Source organism: Catharus ustulatus, chromosome 1 (genome assembly GCF_009819885.2).
Source record: "Catharus ustulatus isolate bCatUst1 chromosome 1, bCatUst1.pri.v2, whole genome shotgun sequence".
NCBI classification, from domain to species: Eukaryota; Metazoa; Chordata; class Aves; order Passeriformes; family Turdidae; genus Catharus; species Catharus ustulatus.
In genome coordinates, this window is record NC_046221.1 from 49,155,902 (window position 1) to 49,173,184 (window position 17,283).

The window sequence follows — 17,283 nt, forward strand, 5'->3', positions numbered from 1 at the left end:
CGGCGCAGATGACGCCCGAGGGGCGGTGGCGGTGGCCCCGCCTCGCCCGACCGAGGGGCGGGAGCTCCCGCTGTGCTACTACTGCCGCCGGCGGGTCGCGGGGAAGCGGTAGCGGCGAGCGCCGGGGGCCGGAGTGGGGCCGGCTGGGCGGGCAGCGGCTGCGCAGGCTCTTCCGGCGCCGGGGAGCGGCGGTCCCGAGGAGGGAGGAGGAGGAGGAAAGGCGCAGGGGCTCCTCCGCGGGGCGCACGGTTCTCCTGACTCGGGCGTGTGTGGCGGCGCGGGGTCTGTCCGCAGCTGCCCCGCTGCCCCCCGCTCCGTCGCCGGACCTCCCGCGGAGGTCTATGAGTCGCGGACGGGTAGCCCCGTCAGCGGCTCGCGCCCGCTTCCGCGGCTCCGGCAGCAGCCCGTGGTGGCGGTGAGATGGGGGGCAGCCTGGGCTGTCACCGCTCCATCCCCCGCGACCCAGCCGACCTTTGCCACAGCCGCAAGTTCAGCGCGGCGTGCAACTTCAGCAACATCCTCGTCAACCAGGAGAGGCTCAACATCAACACTGCCACGGAGGAGGAGCTGATGACCCTGCCTGGGGTCACCCGGGTGGTGGCCCAGAACATCGTGGAGTACCGCGAGTACATCGGTGGCTTCAAGAAAGTGGAGGACCTGGCGCTGGTGAGCGGGGTGGGGGCGGCCAAGCTGGAGCAGGTGAAGTTCGAGATCTGTGTGAGCAGCAAGGGCAGCTCGGCGCAGCACTCGCCCAGCTCCCTCCGCAAGGACCTGGCCTCTGAGCACTACCTGTCAGCCACCAGGATCAACATCAATACCGCCACCCCGGCACAGCTCATGAGCATCCGCTGCGTCACTGAGAAGATCGCCAACTGTATCGTGGACTACCGTAAAAAGCATGGGCCCTTCAAAAGTATTGAGGACCTGGTGAGGATGGACTGCATCAATTCCTCCTTTCTGGACAAAATCAGGCACCAGATTTTTGCTGAGTGCTCCAGGCCCCCTTCAACAAACACCAATGGTGGCTTCAACTTCATGGCCAAACCTCACCCCAGCCCCACCTCTCTAAGCCTCCAGAGTGAGGACTTGGACTTTCCTCCTGGAGGTCCAACCCAGATCATATCTACTCGTCCCTCTGTGGAGATGTTTGGGGGCTTGAGAGATGGCAGACCTGTCTTAAGGGTGGCTACATGGAACCTGCAAAGCTGCTCCATCGAGAAGGCCAACAACCCAGGCGTGCGGGAGGTCGTGTGCATGACGCTGCTGGAGAACAGGTAAGAGGCAGTACCTGACCTGCAGGCCCAGCTCATGCCTTTGAGGTTTGGGTGCTGTAGAGTCTTGTTGTGATCCTAGTGGGACTCACTCCCTCCCCTGTATGTTTCCCGCTTCTCACATGAAACCCTATTTGAGTCATAACGCTGGGACTGTAGTGGCTGTCCCTTGATAAAGCTGCTACAACCCTCAACTGGCAGTGGAGTGCCTGAGGAGATGTATGTGTGTATACACAGCTGTGCGGAGGAGACTGGGCTGTTACAGTCAGTCACCTGAGGCCTGTTAATGGTTGGTAAAGGTCTGATTCTCCATTAAGAACCTTTTGGACATGTAATGGAGAGCTCCTTTACTGGTGGAAGCTGGGGGACAGTAATGGGGGAAGGGCTGTTTAACAGGTGTGGCATGCCACAGCTCGTCCTGCAAGGGTGACACAGCTTGTTAATGAGTGGTCATGGGGCATCTTCTGAGCTGAAGGGACTGCTCATCCTCAGGAGTGTGGGACATGAAGCACCTGCGTGGGGAGGCTGTGCTCTTCTTATGCCAGGCTTTGTGCCCTGACTGCACTGAGCAAGGTCACTTGGTGGTGGGGCCAACAGGATGATATTTTAGGTGTTAATTTAAAGCTGAGAGTTTGTGTTTTGTTTTTTGCCTGTAATTGGGCAAAAGTGCTGGGGATGTCTGTCTTACTAAACTTCCTGCTGGACACAGAAATGTAGATTGCAATAAGCATTTTGAAATAACTCTAGCCCTTTCTTTCTCATGTGTCAAATCTGTCTCAGCTGATCTGGGATTTGGCTTACAACAGAGTTAAAGTAACTTTTCTCTCTGGCTACCATTCACAATTCCAGCAGGAAATGATAAGGGGCAAGGAACTCTTGAAAAGTGATAAAAAAGTGAAAGTGATATTGTGCCGGGGCAGGGGGAGGGGAAGTGCTGATGAACTGTTACCTCTGGTCTTTTCCAATAATAGGCTGAAAAGCAGCTCTTGTTGGTGCAGTTGCAGAGATCAGGCATGTGAGCAGGATGGTGACAGTGATATGAAATCCTGTGCTGCAGTAGAGTATTTGTGGCCTCTGCTGTGAGGTATTTGTGATACCTTTGCAGTGCACTACTTGGGAGCCTGATGCTCCCACATAGGAAACATCTGTCATCTCACAGGCACCACTGCTTGATACCCAAAATGAAAATGATAAACCAGCAGGGTTATTGAGATATTACGCTGATGGCTTCAGCTTAACATCTGTCAGTATTCTGCTTCACAAGTTCAGGTATCCTGAGGTATCCTGTGCTTTCCCCTTTGTCTCCACTCTATTGGCTTTTTGGGGTTTTTTTGTTTGGTTGGGTTTTTTTGTTTGTTTTTTATTTGGAGTTTTTTTGGGTTTTTTTTGTAAGCAACTGGTTGGCTGGAGTGGAGCTGCTGGGGGAAAAAAGCCCTCAGATTATCACTAGTCTCAGAATAATTCTAATAATCCAGTTTTGGAAGAAAAGTGACTTCAGTGATTTATTTGTATTTTTTTATATACATTTAAAATACATTTTTATATACATTTATATACATATATTCATCCAGTGAACTGTTAACTGTCACTTCTGCAACTTCACCATTTTGGGGGAAAGGCTCCAAACAAGATGGCCTGCCTATTACAAAAACCAAGGAGATGTAGCGGCTTGTAAAATAAAGCTGCCTTAGCCCAAGCTGGGCACTGTGTGTGCAGACTGTCATCCTAGAAGTTTGTTTTATTTTTGCCCTTAGACTCCATGGCGCTTAGTTTCTGTCCAGTTTAGCCAACAGGCACTTAGTTGTGCTGGATGCTGTGAAGTATCTCCTGGATACTTTGAAGTTTCAAAGAAGCCTGACAGAAGTACTTGTTTTTGTTCTGTTTTATTGCACATACGTGTCATCAATCACACAGGGTGAGTACGATGCAATTGTTTTCTGTACTTAATCCAATTTGTGATAATGTGAGAAGCTGGAAAGAAATGAGAGCAATGTGCATCCACAGACAAGCCTACAAAACTTTCCTGGAAAAATAAACATGGGAACAGAAAAAAGCAACACTATACAGGAAAAAAAAATATGTTGGGAAAAGCCATACTCAGCAACTCAGGGAGGAATTTCCTCTTGCTTGTGTGAGCATTGCTAGGGTTAGTGGAGCTTTGCAGCTGTAAAACTGCCTCAGCTGAGGCCAGAAACTGCCTTCATTCTGCTTTTGAGCTCTGTGTTCTCCCTCCCAGGTCAGGTCGTATACCCTGGGAATGGATAGGATGCCTTGCAAACTAATCTTTGCCTAGGTGAATCAACTTCACTAGACAATCAGCTGGAGAAATTCACCTCTTGCTTCTCCAGGCAAGAATACATCACTTAATGGGGCTTACCAGCACTTCAGCCTCACAAAATCCATGGGTGTGTTTTCAAGGTGCCCTGTGGGTGTCCCACATGTGTTGTGCAAGTCTCCAGCTATGACCCAAGCTGGAGGTGGATCTGAAGGCTGTTTGACCTGACAGTAGGTGCTCTCCTGAGCTGTGCTAATGGGTATCTGCTTGCTCTGCTTTAATATACATGAATAAGTGTGCTCCTTCATGCTGATCTCTTATAGTCATGGGTGGTCTTGGGTAGTCCAGGTTGCTCTCAGGAGCTGGAGTACTGTCTTGTTGCAATGCTTACAGCTGGAGGAGCTGCCTCATCTGATTTCTTATGTTCAGAAATAAAGCAGAGCAAGTCAAGAAGATTAGTAAAACTGTGTAAAGAGAAGCAAAGTATCTAAATTTTACATATTGGGGACTTTTATGCCAGTTAAAAGGCTTGCTTTGGGCCTTGCCTTGGGGTTTGGTTTTTTAAAATTTTTTGGTTGGTTGGTTGGGATTTTTTTAGTGGCCTGGTCACAGCAAGTAGCTTTAAAAGCCCTTGGGCTTGTTTTTTCAGGTGTTAACAACTGGGAAAAGTACTGCTTCTTTCCACATGAGGCTAGAAGGCTAAGCTCCTTCTGTCTTCCAGCCCTTTGCATTGAGAAGACAGGAAGGAAAGAGGGCCAGACTTTCATTCAAACCAAAGGAAAAACAAGAAAATGTCATATTGTAACCTGTTGAAAGGAGGAGAGGAAAAGAAACACTGATTCAAAGTCTTCACACTTGTTCCCAGAAGTGCTAAATATCTGAAGATGAGTGAAGGAAATGTACACTAAATCAGTAAGCATGACTACAACTGCTAAGCTATTTCAAAATTCATTGCGTAGTGCAAAAATAATGAAATACAACCAGGTCCTCACTCTCTTTTCTCATATTACAAGGATCTATATTTATCACAGTGTTTGAAGTGAAGGAACGAAGTCTTTTCATTCAGAGGACTAGAGGGTAATTTTAGAAGAGCTTAACATGATGAACAAGCAGGCGAGCATGGCACATACAGTAATTTCATGAGTATAAGGCGCACCAGAGTATAAGGCACACTTCTGGGTGTTGGCAAATTTCTGAACTTTGTCCATATATGAGGCCCATCAGAATATAAGGCGCACTTTTTTTTTGCAGTGAGCATCCATGCGCAACAAAGTAACCAACACAGGATGTGATCGAAGTATCTATTCTATCGCCATCTGTTGTGACCAGGTGGGGCAGTGATCCTTATCTCCGTGGGAGATACTCTGCTTATGGGCCATCCATTGAAACCAGTAGGGCATTGTTCTTTATCTTTGCACTCCCCATCCTTCCTCTAGGGAGTTATCTTCTGCTAATGGCTCATTGAGTCCCACTGTGTGACTGATACAATTACTTTATCCCATTGAGAGTTGCTCCAGCCTGGGGGGAGAGCCAAGCCTTTGTTACCTAGATAAAAACTGAAATTCTAGGTCACCCAGTAGCCCTTTCTCTACTGGACTCTAGAAAAAAACGAGATTTCTCCACATCACTACTAGACCTCTGGAAGGAAACTGCACCTTCTACAAGACCACTGCTTCAACTGAACCACGTCTGTCACTGCAAGAAGACTGCAACCACTATTTAATCAAACTGCTACCAACACCCTGCCTGACGGGGTGTCAGGTTGTACTCTGACTTTGTCAGGGTTTGTTTCTTTGTAGTACTGTATTTCTATTTTAATGTCCCTAGTAAAGAACTGTTATTTCTAATTCCCACATCTTTGCTTTGCTTTTGGGGCTTTAAATTTCCACTCCAGCCTCTTAGTCTGGGCTGAGAGGTGGTCTTTTACAAGGGACTGTTCTTTGCTATTGGGGCTTGTTAATTTGCATGGGAAGGGGTATGGTGTGATACCTTGTCTCCAGGGTTCTATTGTGTTTTCCATCGAGATGATGGAAAAAGATTGCACCCCCACAGAACAGACATTGCAGTAATGTATCATGGTAGTAATGGTGGTTGTACTTGCACACATCAGAGGCTCATGACCAGTTTGTATTTGTTGTTTCCATGCTGTTGCTGAAGCTCTCAGTGGTCGGTCAAAGCCCTGAGGTGTATCTGTTTTATATCTCTTTGTAAAGCTGCTAGATTTTCCCTCCGTTGGGTTAGGCTAGAGCCTTGCTAAGAATAACTCCCCTGCAAGAAAAGATCAGGAAAGAGGACCTGGCTCGAGTAACCTGACCATGCTAATACGTCTTAAACAGCAAAAGAACAAATACGCCGTCTTCTCCTTGTGTAATTGGGAAGAAATCCTGCCTCCCGCAGCTTCAGAAAAAAACTTGAGAACGAAGGAATTGTTAGATGATATGTGCACTTCACAGAGCAATTTTAGTGAGCAGTAGAAAAAATGATGAATGTAAAGCCACCATTAAATTACACTTTCTGATAACTCAGAGAACAAAAATTGGGGTGATGAAAGAACTGTTGTTTTGGGGGTTGGGTTTTTCGTTGGGATTTTCTGGCCTCCACCTGCATGAGACCAACAATATTTACTTACTGAAGACTAGTGGGAGCCTTGACTTGCCTTCTGCATACTATCCGGCATGGGAAAGCAGCAGGTCGGACCCTGAGTTATTTAGTTTCCCAGTGAAATGAAACTTGACTGATATACTCCTCTTCAGGATTTAGCCCATTCCTTTGCCTGCGTAAAATCACTTGGAGGCTGCCAAGCTTAATGCTAAAGAGTACTGCTCTGTCCTTGGGGGTTAGGGGTCCTCTGAGGTACTGCCCCTGTCTTGGGTTTCAGCTCCTTTTCAGGGCTGCTGATGGGGGGAACAGGTAATATCACTTGCAAATTAATCAAATAATATGTTAATTAAATTCCATTTCCAAACTTGTGCTTCATGTGGATGCAGTACTGAGCCCCTCTTCATGGGCATCCCCTGCTCCTCCTGCAGGAGATGGGCTGCTTGTTTGAGATACTTTGTTACTCCTGGGTCTTTGCAGGAGAGATCAAAAGTAGTGGGTGGACTTTCAGCAGGACTATGAAGGGCATGCGCCATCCTGGTGTCCGGGCACCTTGGAGAAGGCATCTGGAGCCATATGCTCTGCAGGACATCTCAGAGGTGAATGAACTGAGCTGTTTGATCCTGCTTGGTCTCTGTTGCCCCCACAGCTTTCCTTGCTCAGACATGACATAGGAATGTAGGACAGTCCCTTGAAGTTACCCCTGAGTAGCCTTTCCAGGGATTTTTTGTTTTAAATGGAGATCTGGGCATTGTTTTAACTTTGCAGAAGTGCAGTTTCAACATATTTCCTGAACATTCAAGAGCTTTATCCAACCAGTCATTTTTGTCGACTTTAAAGTTGAGAATGTGGCTGAAAAAATAATGTAGTTAAAGGCTAGTTTATTCATATAAAATAAACATTATTTTTGTCCTTTAAAAAATTATAACCATGCCCTGCCACTGTTACTTGTGCCATAAAGCTTGACTAAAACGAAATAGATTAGTGGGGAAAGAGTTGTTTCTTATATTATTCTTTTCTCCAAATGTGTCTAATTGATCCATCTGGCAGCACTTAATGGCCACATAGTTTCCATCTAATGCTTGCTTGACTATTTTGCACATCTTATTTTGTGTCACTGGATTAATGTTCCACATTGCAGGTATTTTGTTAAACCAGAACTGCCAGTTTATTCCTGCAGATCCTGCAAGGTTTGCTTTATTCCGTGTGGCAAAGATTAAATGGGTTGGCTGATTTATGGTAATAAATTGGTGAATTATTAAGTGATGTTGTACTGCCTGTTCCTGAGACCACAAGACTATAACCTCATCCTGCTTGACTTCTCAGAAATCTTGTGTCACATGGCTGTAGGAGACAGACTAGGCACCTACACATAGGGCTTCGTCCTCTAAACAGAAATATTTAATGCTTTGGGATTTTTCTGTGGTTTGGAAACTTGCAGTACAGCTGCAGGAAGGGTGGTTTTCTAACTTTGAAAAGAACAATGAGACTGTTCCCATTTCTTACTGGGAAAGAGAAACCAAGGGACTGCTAAGTTCCTGACAAGGTGAAGGCAGAAACTTGGTCAGTCACTGTTAACTAGAGGAAAAAGCTGTTTCTGCAATCAAGTGCTGGTCTAGCTCACTGTGAACATGGGTCTCCAGCAGTGTTAAACATGGACATTTAAGACACAATCAGGTTTTTTCAAATTTAGCCACATCCTTCTTGGTGGAATTGAGCTTCAGTGTGTTTCCTAAAGCTTTATTATTAAGGAGACCCTGCTTCTTTAGTCTCTAATTAGTGTTTCTCTGGGAGTCTTCACCCAAATCATGATTTCAAGATTTGGCTGGATGAGCACAGAAGAGGTGATAGGTCATGGATTACAGTGTGCATGTAACTTAATTTTTAAGTCACAGTGTTCTTCGTTGTAATGCAAGTGTAAACTGACAAGTGGAAGCACAGTATCCTTACTGAAATAATTATAATATGCTGCAGTAATTTCTCAACTCTGTTATATGATGTGATGATAGAGACAAGAGCCGTGGCACATTAATAATAACAGTGCTTAAAAATAGGAATGCAGTAGCTTCTTTGCTTCCAGATTTTTTTGAATTATTGTTTTACAGAGGTACTGTGCTTTGTTTTAGTAATAGCTGGTGATCCCCACTAATTTATGAGAGAGTAAAAGTGCATGGTGGCTTTGATGAGGGGAGAGGGAGGCCTACCAGAGGCCTCCTTTCTCATGTTGGTCCTCTCCCTCATCTCAGGCCTGGGTGCTCCACAAAGGACTCCAAAATGTCTTGTAAGGTGCCAAGAGCAGGGTGGGCATCATATCAGTAGTAGATAAATATGAAGGGAATATGTTGCTGTGGTAAAAAAAAAGGATATTTTCTGTCACTAAACTGTTTTATCTCACCCCTGGCATATACAGCATATCCATGTCCCGATCAGACCATATGGCATTTTCAAACAGCATGAGTGTTTCAAACTGCTTTTTCACCACTGGGGAGGCTCAGTGCCACTGACCTCCTTTCCATCCCTGCTGCTGGGGATTGGTGCAGGAAGGAACCCGGTGTCAGCACCAAGATGTTATTTTCAGTGCCTGTGGTAAAATTATTAGAGGCTAGTGAGTAAGAGAAATAAGTTTGCCCTGTATATGCCCCATGTGCATGCATGTTCCAGAAGTTCAACTGTGTATAAAAATATTATTTAAAACAAAATCCCTATGGAAAAATACATCTGGGGTTATATTGTTGTGTATGCTAGGGATGGCTGAGAACACTGTGGATATGGATGTGCACTGTGAGTGCAGTGGAATTAATGCAACCTGCTTGAGTGGAATGGGTTGGAATCCCTCTTACTGAGGCTATCTGGAAGGGAACCTCATGGCTCTGCAGGCTGGTTGTCTGTTCTGTCCCTGTGTCTGTCATGGAGTTGAGGGGAGAGCACAGTAATGCCCTTCTGCTCTTTGTGGTGAACATCCCAGTGGGCAAGGTTGTACCTGGGAGCAGTTTTCACCATAGGCTTACAGATACAGATAAAGAGTAGGAACCAGAAAATTTCCTTTTCCTTGGCTATTTTTCTCCCTGTTTTTATTGGTGTTTCAGGTAATGTGCTCAAACTCCTGTGCAAATTTAGCTACAACAGCTGTCCAAGCCATTCACAGCTGAACGGGTATTTAATGGGTTACTGAAAAGCAAAATTATCAACTCTGCTTTGGCTGCATGAGGCAGTGGCAACCTTCCTGCCCTAAATCCCTTGTACTTGCTGCACACCAGTCCTGCAGAACTGCTATTCCCTCTGCTTCATGAGACAGGCAGATTAAAGACACTGTTGCTTTTGCTTTCAGACTTATCCTTTGACTCCTTGGTATTTATAGCTCCGTTGTTCCCTTCTACTTCCGTGTCACTCTGTTGCTCACAGCCCTGCGGGTGCAGAGGCGCAGGCGCTCAGCAGCCTTAGGGCTTGTTCCAGGCTCACTTGAGGTAATTACCGGTCAGTGCCCATCCTGTCTTGCGCAGGCTTGGCTGGAGTAAAGGTTAGTCACCTTTCTGCCAAACTGGAAGCAGTGTGCTGTTGAATACACACTGGGTGTTAACTTAGGAACCTTATATTTAGTTTCTTTATTTATTCTATTTAAACAAATAGGACCAAGTGTGGTCTTGTTATCTCAATGTCTCTGAATTGTGTCAAAAACAGGTCTTAATTTGATGTTGAAAAATGAACTGTCAGGCAAGTTGTCCTTTCACACATGCAAGACAAGTTCTTTGGGTTTGCTGTCAAACCTACTACCTGTAGAATGTTAAATGACTACCTTACTCTTTTTTTCTCCTTCTAAGCAGGTAGAAACATGGAATAGTGTGAACCCTGTCAGGGAGGATAGTCTTAGCTGGGAGCAACCCATATGACTTGTTTTAAAACAGTCTGCTTTTCTAATAGGGCAGGAAATTTTCAGTGGTAATCCCATTTTAAGCTAACATAAGCAGATTTTGCTCTTCCACCAGATGCAATGATGGAGTCCCTTTCTGTAAGGACTGCCTTAGGGAAATCTTTTTGTTCCCCTCTTGTGATGTGTGGGGCTGATGGTGGTGAAGCACATACCAGCACCACGATACATAGGAGAGGAAGTGCACTGTGTCTGCAAGAGATTCTGCCCCCATACATGAAACACCAGCACTGCTGGAGAATTAAGAGCTAAAATAAATGCTATTGTCAAGAAAATGCTACAGTGGTATCTGACTACCCTTTGCAACCTTTATTCTGACCAGCCCAAGTTTTCCTATGATTCTGGCAGCAGTGACAGTGCAATTTTTGGCTGTCTGTGTCTTCCTGCTAGTCCTTTGCACAGCTCTTTCCATTATCTCTAGCTGTGTTTACAGTCCCCTTTCATAATCAATGGAGATTACCAGTGCTGCCCACTGCCCTCTGTGCTGGCTGCTCTCCCGAAAACATGGCATTGAGCAATAAGCAGCATGTAGCCTGGGTGAGGGCAAAGGGATTGGTACTGCTGGCAGATAGCACAGAAGTATTTCCAATACATCCCAGATGGATCTCTTGGTGAAGATAACACACTGGTTACCAAGAAACCCCCACAAGGTCTTGTTTTAATTGCTTCTGAGTTCTCTAGTGCAAAGCAACACTGCACAAAAGGAAACCATGGCTTAAGGGATGAGGTGAAGTTTCAACTCGTGGATATAGACACAGTTAGGTATTTGAACAATGTCAGCTCTGGGCTGTTGTCAGTAAAGGTTCTGAAAGCATTGTTGCTGGATGGAAGCTGTGCAAAAGCCACCTCCAAGCATGTGGTGTTTCCCATTTCTGTTTTAAACTGAGAGCACTTGGACTTGGCTGTGGTTTGACTTGCTTCTCTATTGATTTTTTTCCTTTTGTTCTTTTGGGGGGGGCGGGGTGGGGAGGGGCAGACTTTTTGAGGAGCTGTATGCAAGGATGATGGTGGCCTATATTACCCAGTTGAGTTCTGAAATTTGCCAAAAAAACCCTGAAAGTAAGAAACTGGGCAGATATCTATATATTGGTTGTCCACAGGTTGAAAGGAAATTGTCTCATAAATCTTTGACCTTGTCATTGAAGCTTGCTCTTGCAACCTCCCACTTCCATGTCCTCTTTCCACCCCTACTGAATCTAAAGCCTTTTTGCTGGTTTCACTTGGCTTTTTGTCTTGCCATACCTTGAGCACTTACAGTTATCTCAAATGCTGCTTGATCAAGCCTTTGCTTTCACACCATGAGGGTTGAATGATATAATCTCTCACCTACAAGGCTGAGGACTTCAGTTTCCTTGGATCATTTGTGATACTTTCCCCAAATCACTGTAATGCCATCTTCTTGCTCCAAAATGTCCTGCAGCATTTCTTTCTCTGCTGATGCCTCTTGCTGGGTAAGTTAAATATCAGTGCCTTTTAAGATACATCATGTTTCAGGTAAAAGCTGCCTGAAAACTACACCCTTGCCTTTTATGTCAGGGGGTGTTAGGAATTCTTGCAATTAGAGGAGGCTCTTGTACCGTTGCTTTGAAGGAAAAAAGTATTTATGTTTCCTGTTTCTGTTCCTCAGAGGTACTAAAAACTCTGCAGAAAAGTAGCGTATTAACTTCCTTGTGTATTGGATGTAGTATTATTTTTAACTTCCTAGAGCAGTTGTTTTAAAGGAGTTTGTACATACCTTAGGCACTTGGCAGTGTGAGTGCTCAGTATTTTTTTTCCCATCTGATTATGCTGTGCGGGTGCACGCTGCACTGACAGTTTATGCTTCCTTGTCCATATGTGTCTTATCTTCCTGAATATAGTGTCTTCCTGAATATAGTGGAGATGTCAGCTCTGTGAGGAGACATTGATTAATTTAGATCAGAAGAATCTTTTTGTCTAGCAGCTCTTCAGCACCGCATGCTGTTCAGGGTATCTCTTAAAAATAGAAAGTACTGGAAGAATATCACCTTTGTCATGGCAGTGTCATTTGTCGTCAGTGCCAACTTGATTTGGCTAATCCCCGGTATTAGTAGAAGAAAGTCTGAATTGCCCATGTAAGGTTCCTGTGCCCCAGTGTTTGGAGTGCTTAGGGATATGTTTTGGGGACTACAGCCAGACCAGCATGAAGTGTGTGTATTCTCTTAATTTGTACCTAGGTGTATTTTTCAGTATGATTGTACAGTACAGTAATTTCACGAATACAAGCCGCACCAATTTGACTAAGATTTTGCTCCTAAACCGGAAATGCGGCTAATAATCAGGAGCGGCTAATACAACCTCAGAAGTGCCTGCCAGAGTGCTGAGCCGAGCAGCTGCAAAGTCGGCATTTTGCGATTGTTACAAATCGCTACTTTGTTGCACCGCGGGTGGAGCCTGGCTCCCTGCAGGCAGCACGGGGGGCGGGGAGAGAGGCGGGAGAGCTCTCTTTCCTCCTCTGCCACAGCCCAGGGGAGAGACGGGGGGGACCCGGCGCCGCCATTGCCGCGGCCCGGGGAGGAGAGGGGGGACCCGGGCTGCCCCTACCGCGGCCTGGGGAGGGGAGGGGGAAGCCCGCGCCACCATTGCTGCGGCCCGGGGAGGGGGGGGGAAGCCGGCGCCGCCATTGCTGCGGCCCAGGGAGGGGGGGGGAAGCCGGCGCCGCCATTGCTGCGGCCCAGGGAGGGGGGGAAGCGCGCGCCGCCATTGCTGCGGCTCGGGGAGCCGACAGGAGCCCCGCGCAAGCCATTGCTGCGGCCCGGGGGGGGGGGGGGGCCCGGCGCCGCCATTGCCGCGGCCCGGGGAGGAGAGGGGGGACCCGGGCTGCCCCTGCCGCGGCCCGGGGAGGGGGGGGGAAGCCCACGCCGCCATTACCGCGGCCCGGGGAGGGGGGGGAAGCCTGCGCCGCCATTGCTGCGGCTCGGGGAGGGGGGGGGAAGCGCGCGCCGCCATTGCTGCGGCTCGGGGAGCCGACGGGAGCCCCGCGCAGCCATTACCGCGGCTCGGGGAGCCGACGGGGTGCTTTGTCCCCGCCCGCCGCCGCCGTGGCAGGAGCGGGGAAACTCCATCCCTGCCCGCCGCCGGCGCCACGGGCGCGGGAAAGCTCCGTCCCCGCCCGCCGCCGCTGCCGTAGGAGCAGGGGAAGCTCCTTCCCTGCCTGCCACCACGGGGCAGCGCCGACCCGGGGTGACCGAGCCCAGTGGCAGCGGCGGCCGGCCCCGAGCGGCAGCACCGGGCTGGAGCACCTGGCCCCGTCAGCGGCCCCTAGCGGGCCAAGCCTGCACAGCCTTAGCTCAGCCAGTAAACCCCGCCCTCCCACGGTTCTGTTACTAATTGCACGCGGGTCCTCGCTGCGAACGACAGAGCGGCTTATATTCGGGTGCGGCTTATCTATGGACAAAAACCGAAATATTTGCCAACACCCAGAGATGCGGCTTATAGTCAGTGCGGCTTGTATTCGTGAATTTACTGTAATTTCACGACCATAAGGCGCACCGGGCTATAAGGCACAGCCCCGGGAGTCGGCAAAATTCGCAACTTCGTAGATCATATAAGGCGCACCGGACTATAGGGCACACTTTTTTTTTGCAGCGAGGCTCCGCCCCCAGCTCCCCCTGCACGGTTGCTGGCCGAGGCCCTGCCTCAACCCAGCAGCCATGGGCCCCTGGGCCCGCCTCCACCTGACAAGGGTGGCGCTGCGGGCCCCCAGGCCCGCCTCTACCTGGCTGGGGCGGTGCTACAGGCCCCCAGGCCTGCCCCCACCCGGCAGGGGCGGTGCTGCGGGCCTCCAGGCCCGCCTCCACCCGGCTACCGTGGTACTGCCGGCTCCCCTCACGTCTCACACTTCCGGGGTGGCAAATGTCGCAACTTTGTACATCATACAAAGCGCACCAGACTATAAGGCGCACTCCCGGTTCAGGAGAAAATTTTAGTCAAAAGGGTGTGCCTTATAGTCGTGAAATTACTGTAACTATGATGGTCTAAAACTTCAGTTCTTCTGGAGATGAGGTTTCCTTGTGTGTTTATCTGCTGCAGGCCAATTTCATGTTATCAAGGAGCAAGGATCATACAACAGCATGAATCCACCAAACAAAAAAAAACATGGAGATTGTTGCTTCAATTTTTATTACTCCCTGTGCTTGGCTTTATGTTTCACCTCCCAGGTCTACTTCTCAAAACTGGGATGTTCTTGGAAATGCTGTCTAGAAGTTCCTTCCCATTGAATTGGTGGTTAAATTTTGGACAGTTTGATTATCCCTTGTTTTTTCATCTTCCTTAATGCTTCATCCAATCAAACACTTCTACATGTTTCCCTGTCACCCTATTTTTATGTCTTGTTTTCCATACTGGCATTTTGCCTTATGGGTGCAATGAATGGCAAGATATATTTTAGTACTGTGTTATTGCCTATAGGTATTAAATGACTGGTTTGATTGTTTTTATAGGTTGTTTTTATAGCACAACTTTAGGAGGCAGTCAGTCATACTAACAAAATCTGTGTGAGGCACACCTCTTGAAATATCTGGAATGCTTTCCATGGAGCAATGATGACTTACTTATCAGAATAATCAAGAAACAGGAGTGAGGTCAGCGTTATAAAAACTTTATAGTTTCTTCTCCATGGACTCTGTAGACCTGCAGGTTGTAAATACCACTGAGAAGAATCACTGGTGCCCTCTTTAAGTTGCTTTATGTCCACTGTTCAATCCAATAAAATTGTAACCAGGGCTCAGCATTCAATGTTCTTGCTCTTTCTCCCTGGAGGTGTATGCACTGCCAGCTTCACCATTTCTCCACTGTTTTTGGAGTGTTACCACCTGTTCAAGCTTGAGAAGATCAGTGGCAAACTGGAGGCATGCATGGCATGGCAGTGGGTAGCCAGGTTATCAGGGAGAGCCTATGAGGAACATCTTCATGAGCCTCCACATAATCCTGTTTCATGCCCTGCATGTAGTCTGTTAAGAGCTTGTTTAACTTGGAGCTTGTTAAGAATTTGCCTTGGAGATTGTTACAAAACATGCAAATCATATCAAAAGCTGCGCAAGACATACAGTAATTTCACGATTATAAGCCCCACCCTTTTGACTAAAATTTTGGTCCCAACCCGGAAGTGCAGTTTGTAATCCAGAGTGGCCAATATATGGACAAAAGTCAGAAATTTGCCAGCCTGGAAGTGCGAACCTCGGCCACCCCGAGCCAACGCAGAAGTGCAAGCCGCGAGCTGCAGCCACGCCACAGCAGCCTCAAGCTGCAGCACCCCTGAGCTGCAAGCCGTGGCATCCCTGAGCTGTGAGCCGCGGCAACCGCAAACCGTGGCAACTCCGAGCTGAGCTGCAAGGGGGAGGTGGCCCCGCAGCAACACCGAGCCGTGAGGGGGAGCACCAAGCCAAGCCCGCACGGCCACAAACCGAGCCAGTAAACCCTGCAATCCCACGATTTTGTTACTAATTGGCAGCTTTGTGAATCCTTGCTGTGTGGATCGTCGCTGCGAATGAAAGTGTGGCTTATAATCCGGTGCGGTTTATATACAGACAAATAATACAAAGTTGCCGGCACCCAGAAGTGTGGCTTATAATCAAGTGCGGCTTATAATCCTGAAATTACTGTAATTTTGCACCAGTATGTGCCTCCTATCGAGCACAATTTCCTCCTGTCTTCTCTTTCCAGGATACATTTGCACTTCAGCTCTAATATTTGGAGAGCTCTGGGTCTGCACAAAGCAGACTTTCTCATTCCCACAGAAACCTGGTGTTTCTAAGACTTTTGTGCTGAAGCCCCTGACCTAGATTAAGGATCTGGGTTACACAATTAACACCCAATGCCAAGAAAGGAAAAGCTAAACTTGAGCCACCATTCCCCACTTGGCTAGGGCTGGTATGCATAGGGGGCTCTGTGGTCCTCTTGCATCCTTATGCTGTAAAGGCCATTCTTATGTCCAGACATCTCTGAGCCTGGCACGCAGGGGTCCTCTGTGACTGAGAAGCATTCAGACTCCTTCCTGCATGTCATTGTGCAACTAGAAGCTTGGATTGCTTCCAGCTCACTGAAGACACTCCGACATTGTTCCCTCCTCTTCCCTTCCTTTTCACAAAGTATGGTTTTTCGGAAGGCTAGCATGTTCCATAGCTGGCTTTCTGCTTGGGAACACAGATGGTGGTTCCTGGGAATAACGTAACCCTGAATTAGTGATGAGCCAAGGCAGAGAGCGGCTGCATGGTGTGATGGTGGGATGAGCCTTTGGCTCTATGGTGTGTGAGTGAGGATGCCTGGTTAGCCAGGCTGGTTTGTGGCTGTGCTTCATTTATCTGTTTGCTGGCCTGCCAACAAGAAGCACAAATGTTTAGTACTAGTGGGGTTGGGTTTCAGCAGGAAGAAATCCTGTCCCCCCATCCCCCTTCTTGCAGCAGCTCAGAGGATGATTCGCACCTGGTTTGCTGTTTCTTTTTGTGTGCTGGTAGTCTGGGGAAATAAAAGTGGGTTAATGGGACAGGGTAGAGGGCACTTTCTACTGAACTGGCTTTTTTACCCAGATGCAAGAAGAGAGAAAGAGAACAAGGTAATGAATAAATATATATATTCAGATGTCTTTACAAGGACATCTTTCAGTGCAGGGATTTGACCTTGGAGGTTTGGATTGTATAATTTATAAGGTGGTGGCCTTGAGGTCAACCCACCTAATACCTGAAGGTGCTGCTCCAGAGGACTTTTCACAGCTCTCAAGGCATTCACAGATCTAAAGAGGAGTAAAGGAAGTTTATTCCAGCCAAGTTATGTCACCTTTTCCTGCCTTCTAGCAGGTCAGGAGCTCAAGTGAAGTTAGAACTTCTGGTACATCTGGCTGTGCTATTGTTTGCTCTGCTGTTCCTTCCGATGTTACTAGCTGTGTGTATTTGGGACGCTAAAAGAGATATTTAAGGAGAGGGAAGCTGGGGGCTTTTTCAGGGTTTCTCTTAATGATGAGAACCTGGACACATCTGTAACCATGAGCACCAGACAGCATGACTGGGATCCCTAAATCAATGGTGTACAGATGTTGAAGCCTTCTTTGCAGTGTTAGGCTCTAACTATCAAGTTTTGCCTCTTAGAAATATTAAAAAATGCAAAGATAGTTTCTAAAAAAGTAGCAGGATAACTTAGAGTGATTGTTAACAATTTTGCAGATCTGTTGTGGTCTGCAATCTCACACTTTTTACTTTAAT

The 17,283-nt window shown here is 47.5% G+C and overlaps 1 protein-coding gene across 1 annotated transcript in view; it reads left to right on the forward strand.

Moving 5' to 3' along the window:
- The first annotated feature begins 129 nt into the window (after positions 1–129).
- Positions 130–17,283, forward strand: part of EEPD1 (endonuclease/exonuclease/phosphatase family domain containing 1) — a 63,436-nt gene continuing 46,282 nt past the window's right edge. The window contains exon 1 of the mRNA XM_033080834.2: positions 130–1,274. Coding sequence (XP_032936725.1) covers positions 421–1,274 — 854 coding nt within the window. The 5' untranslated portion in view covers positions 130–420. The remainder of the gene's footprint in view (positions 1,275–17,283) is intronic.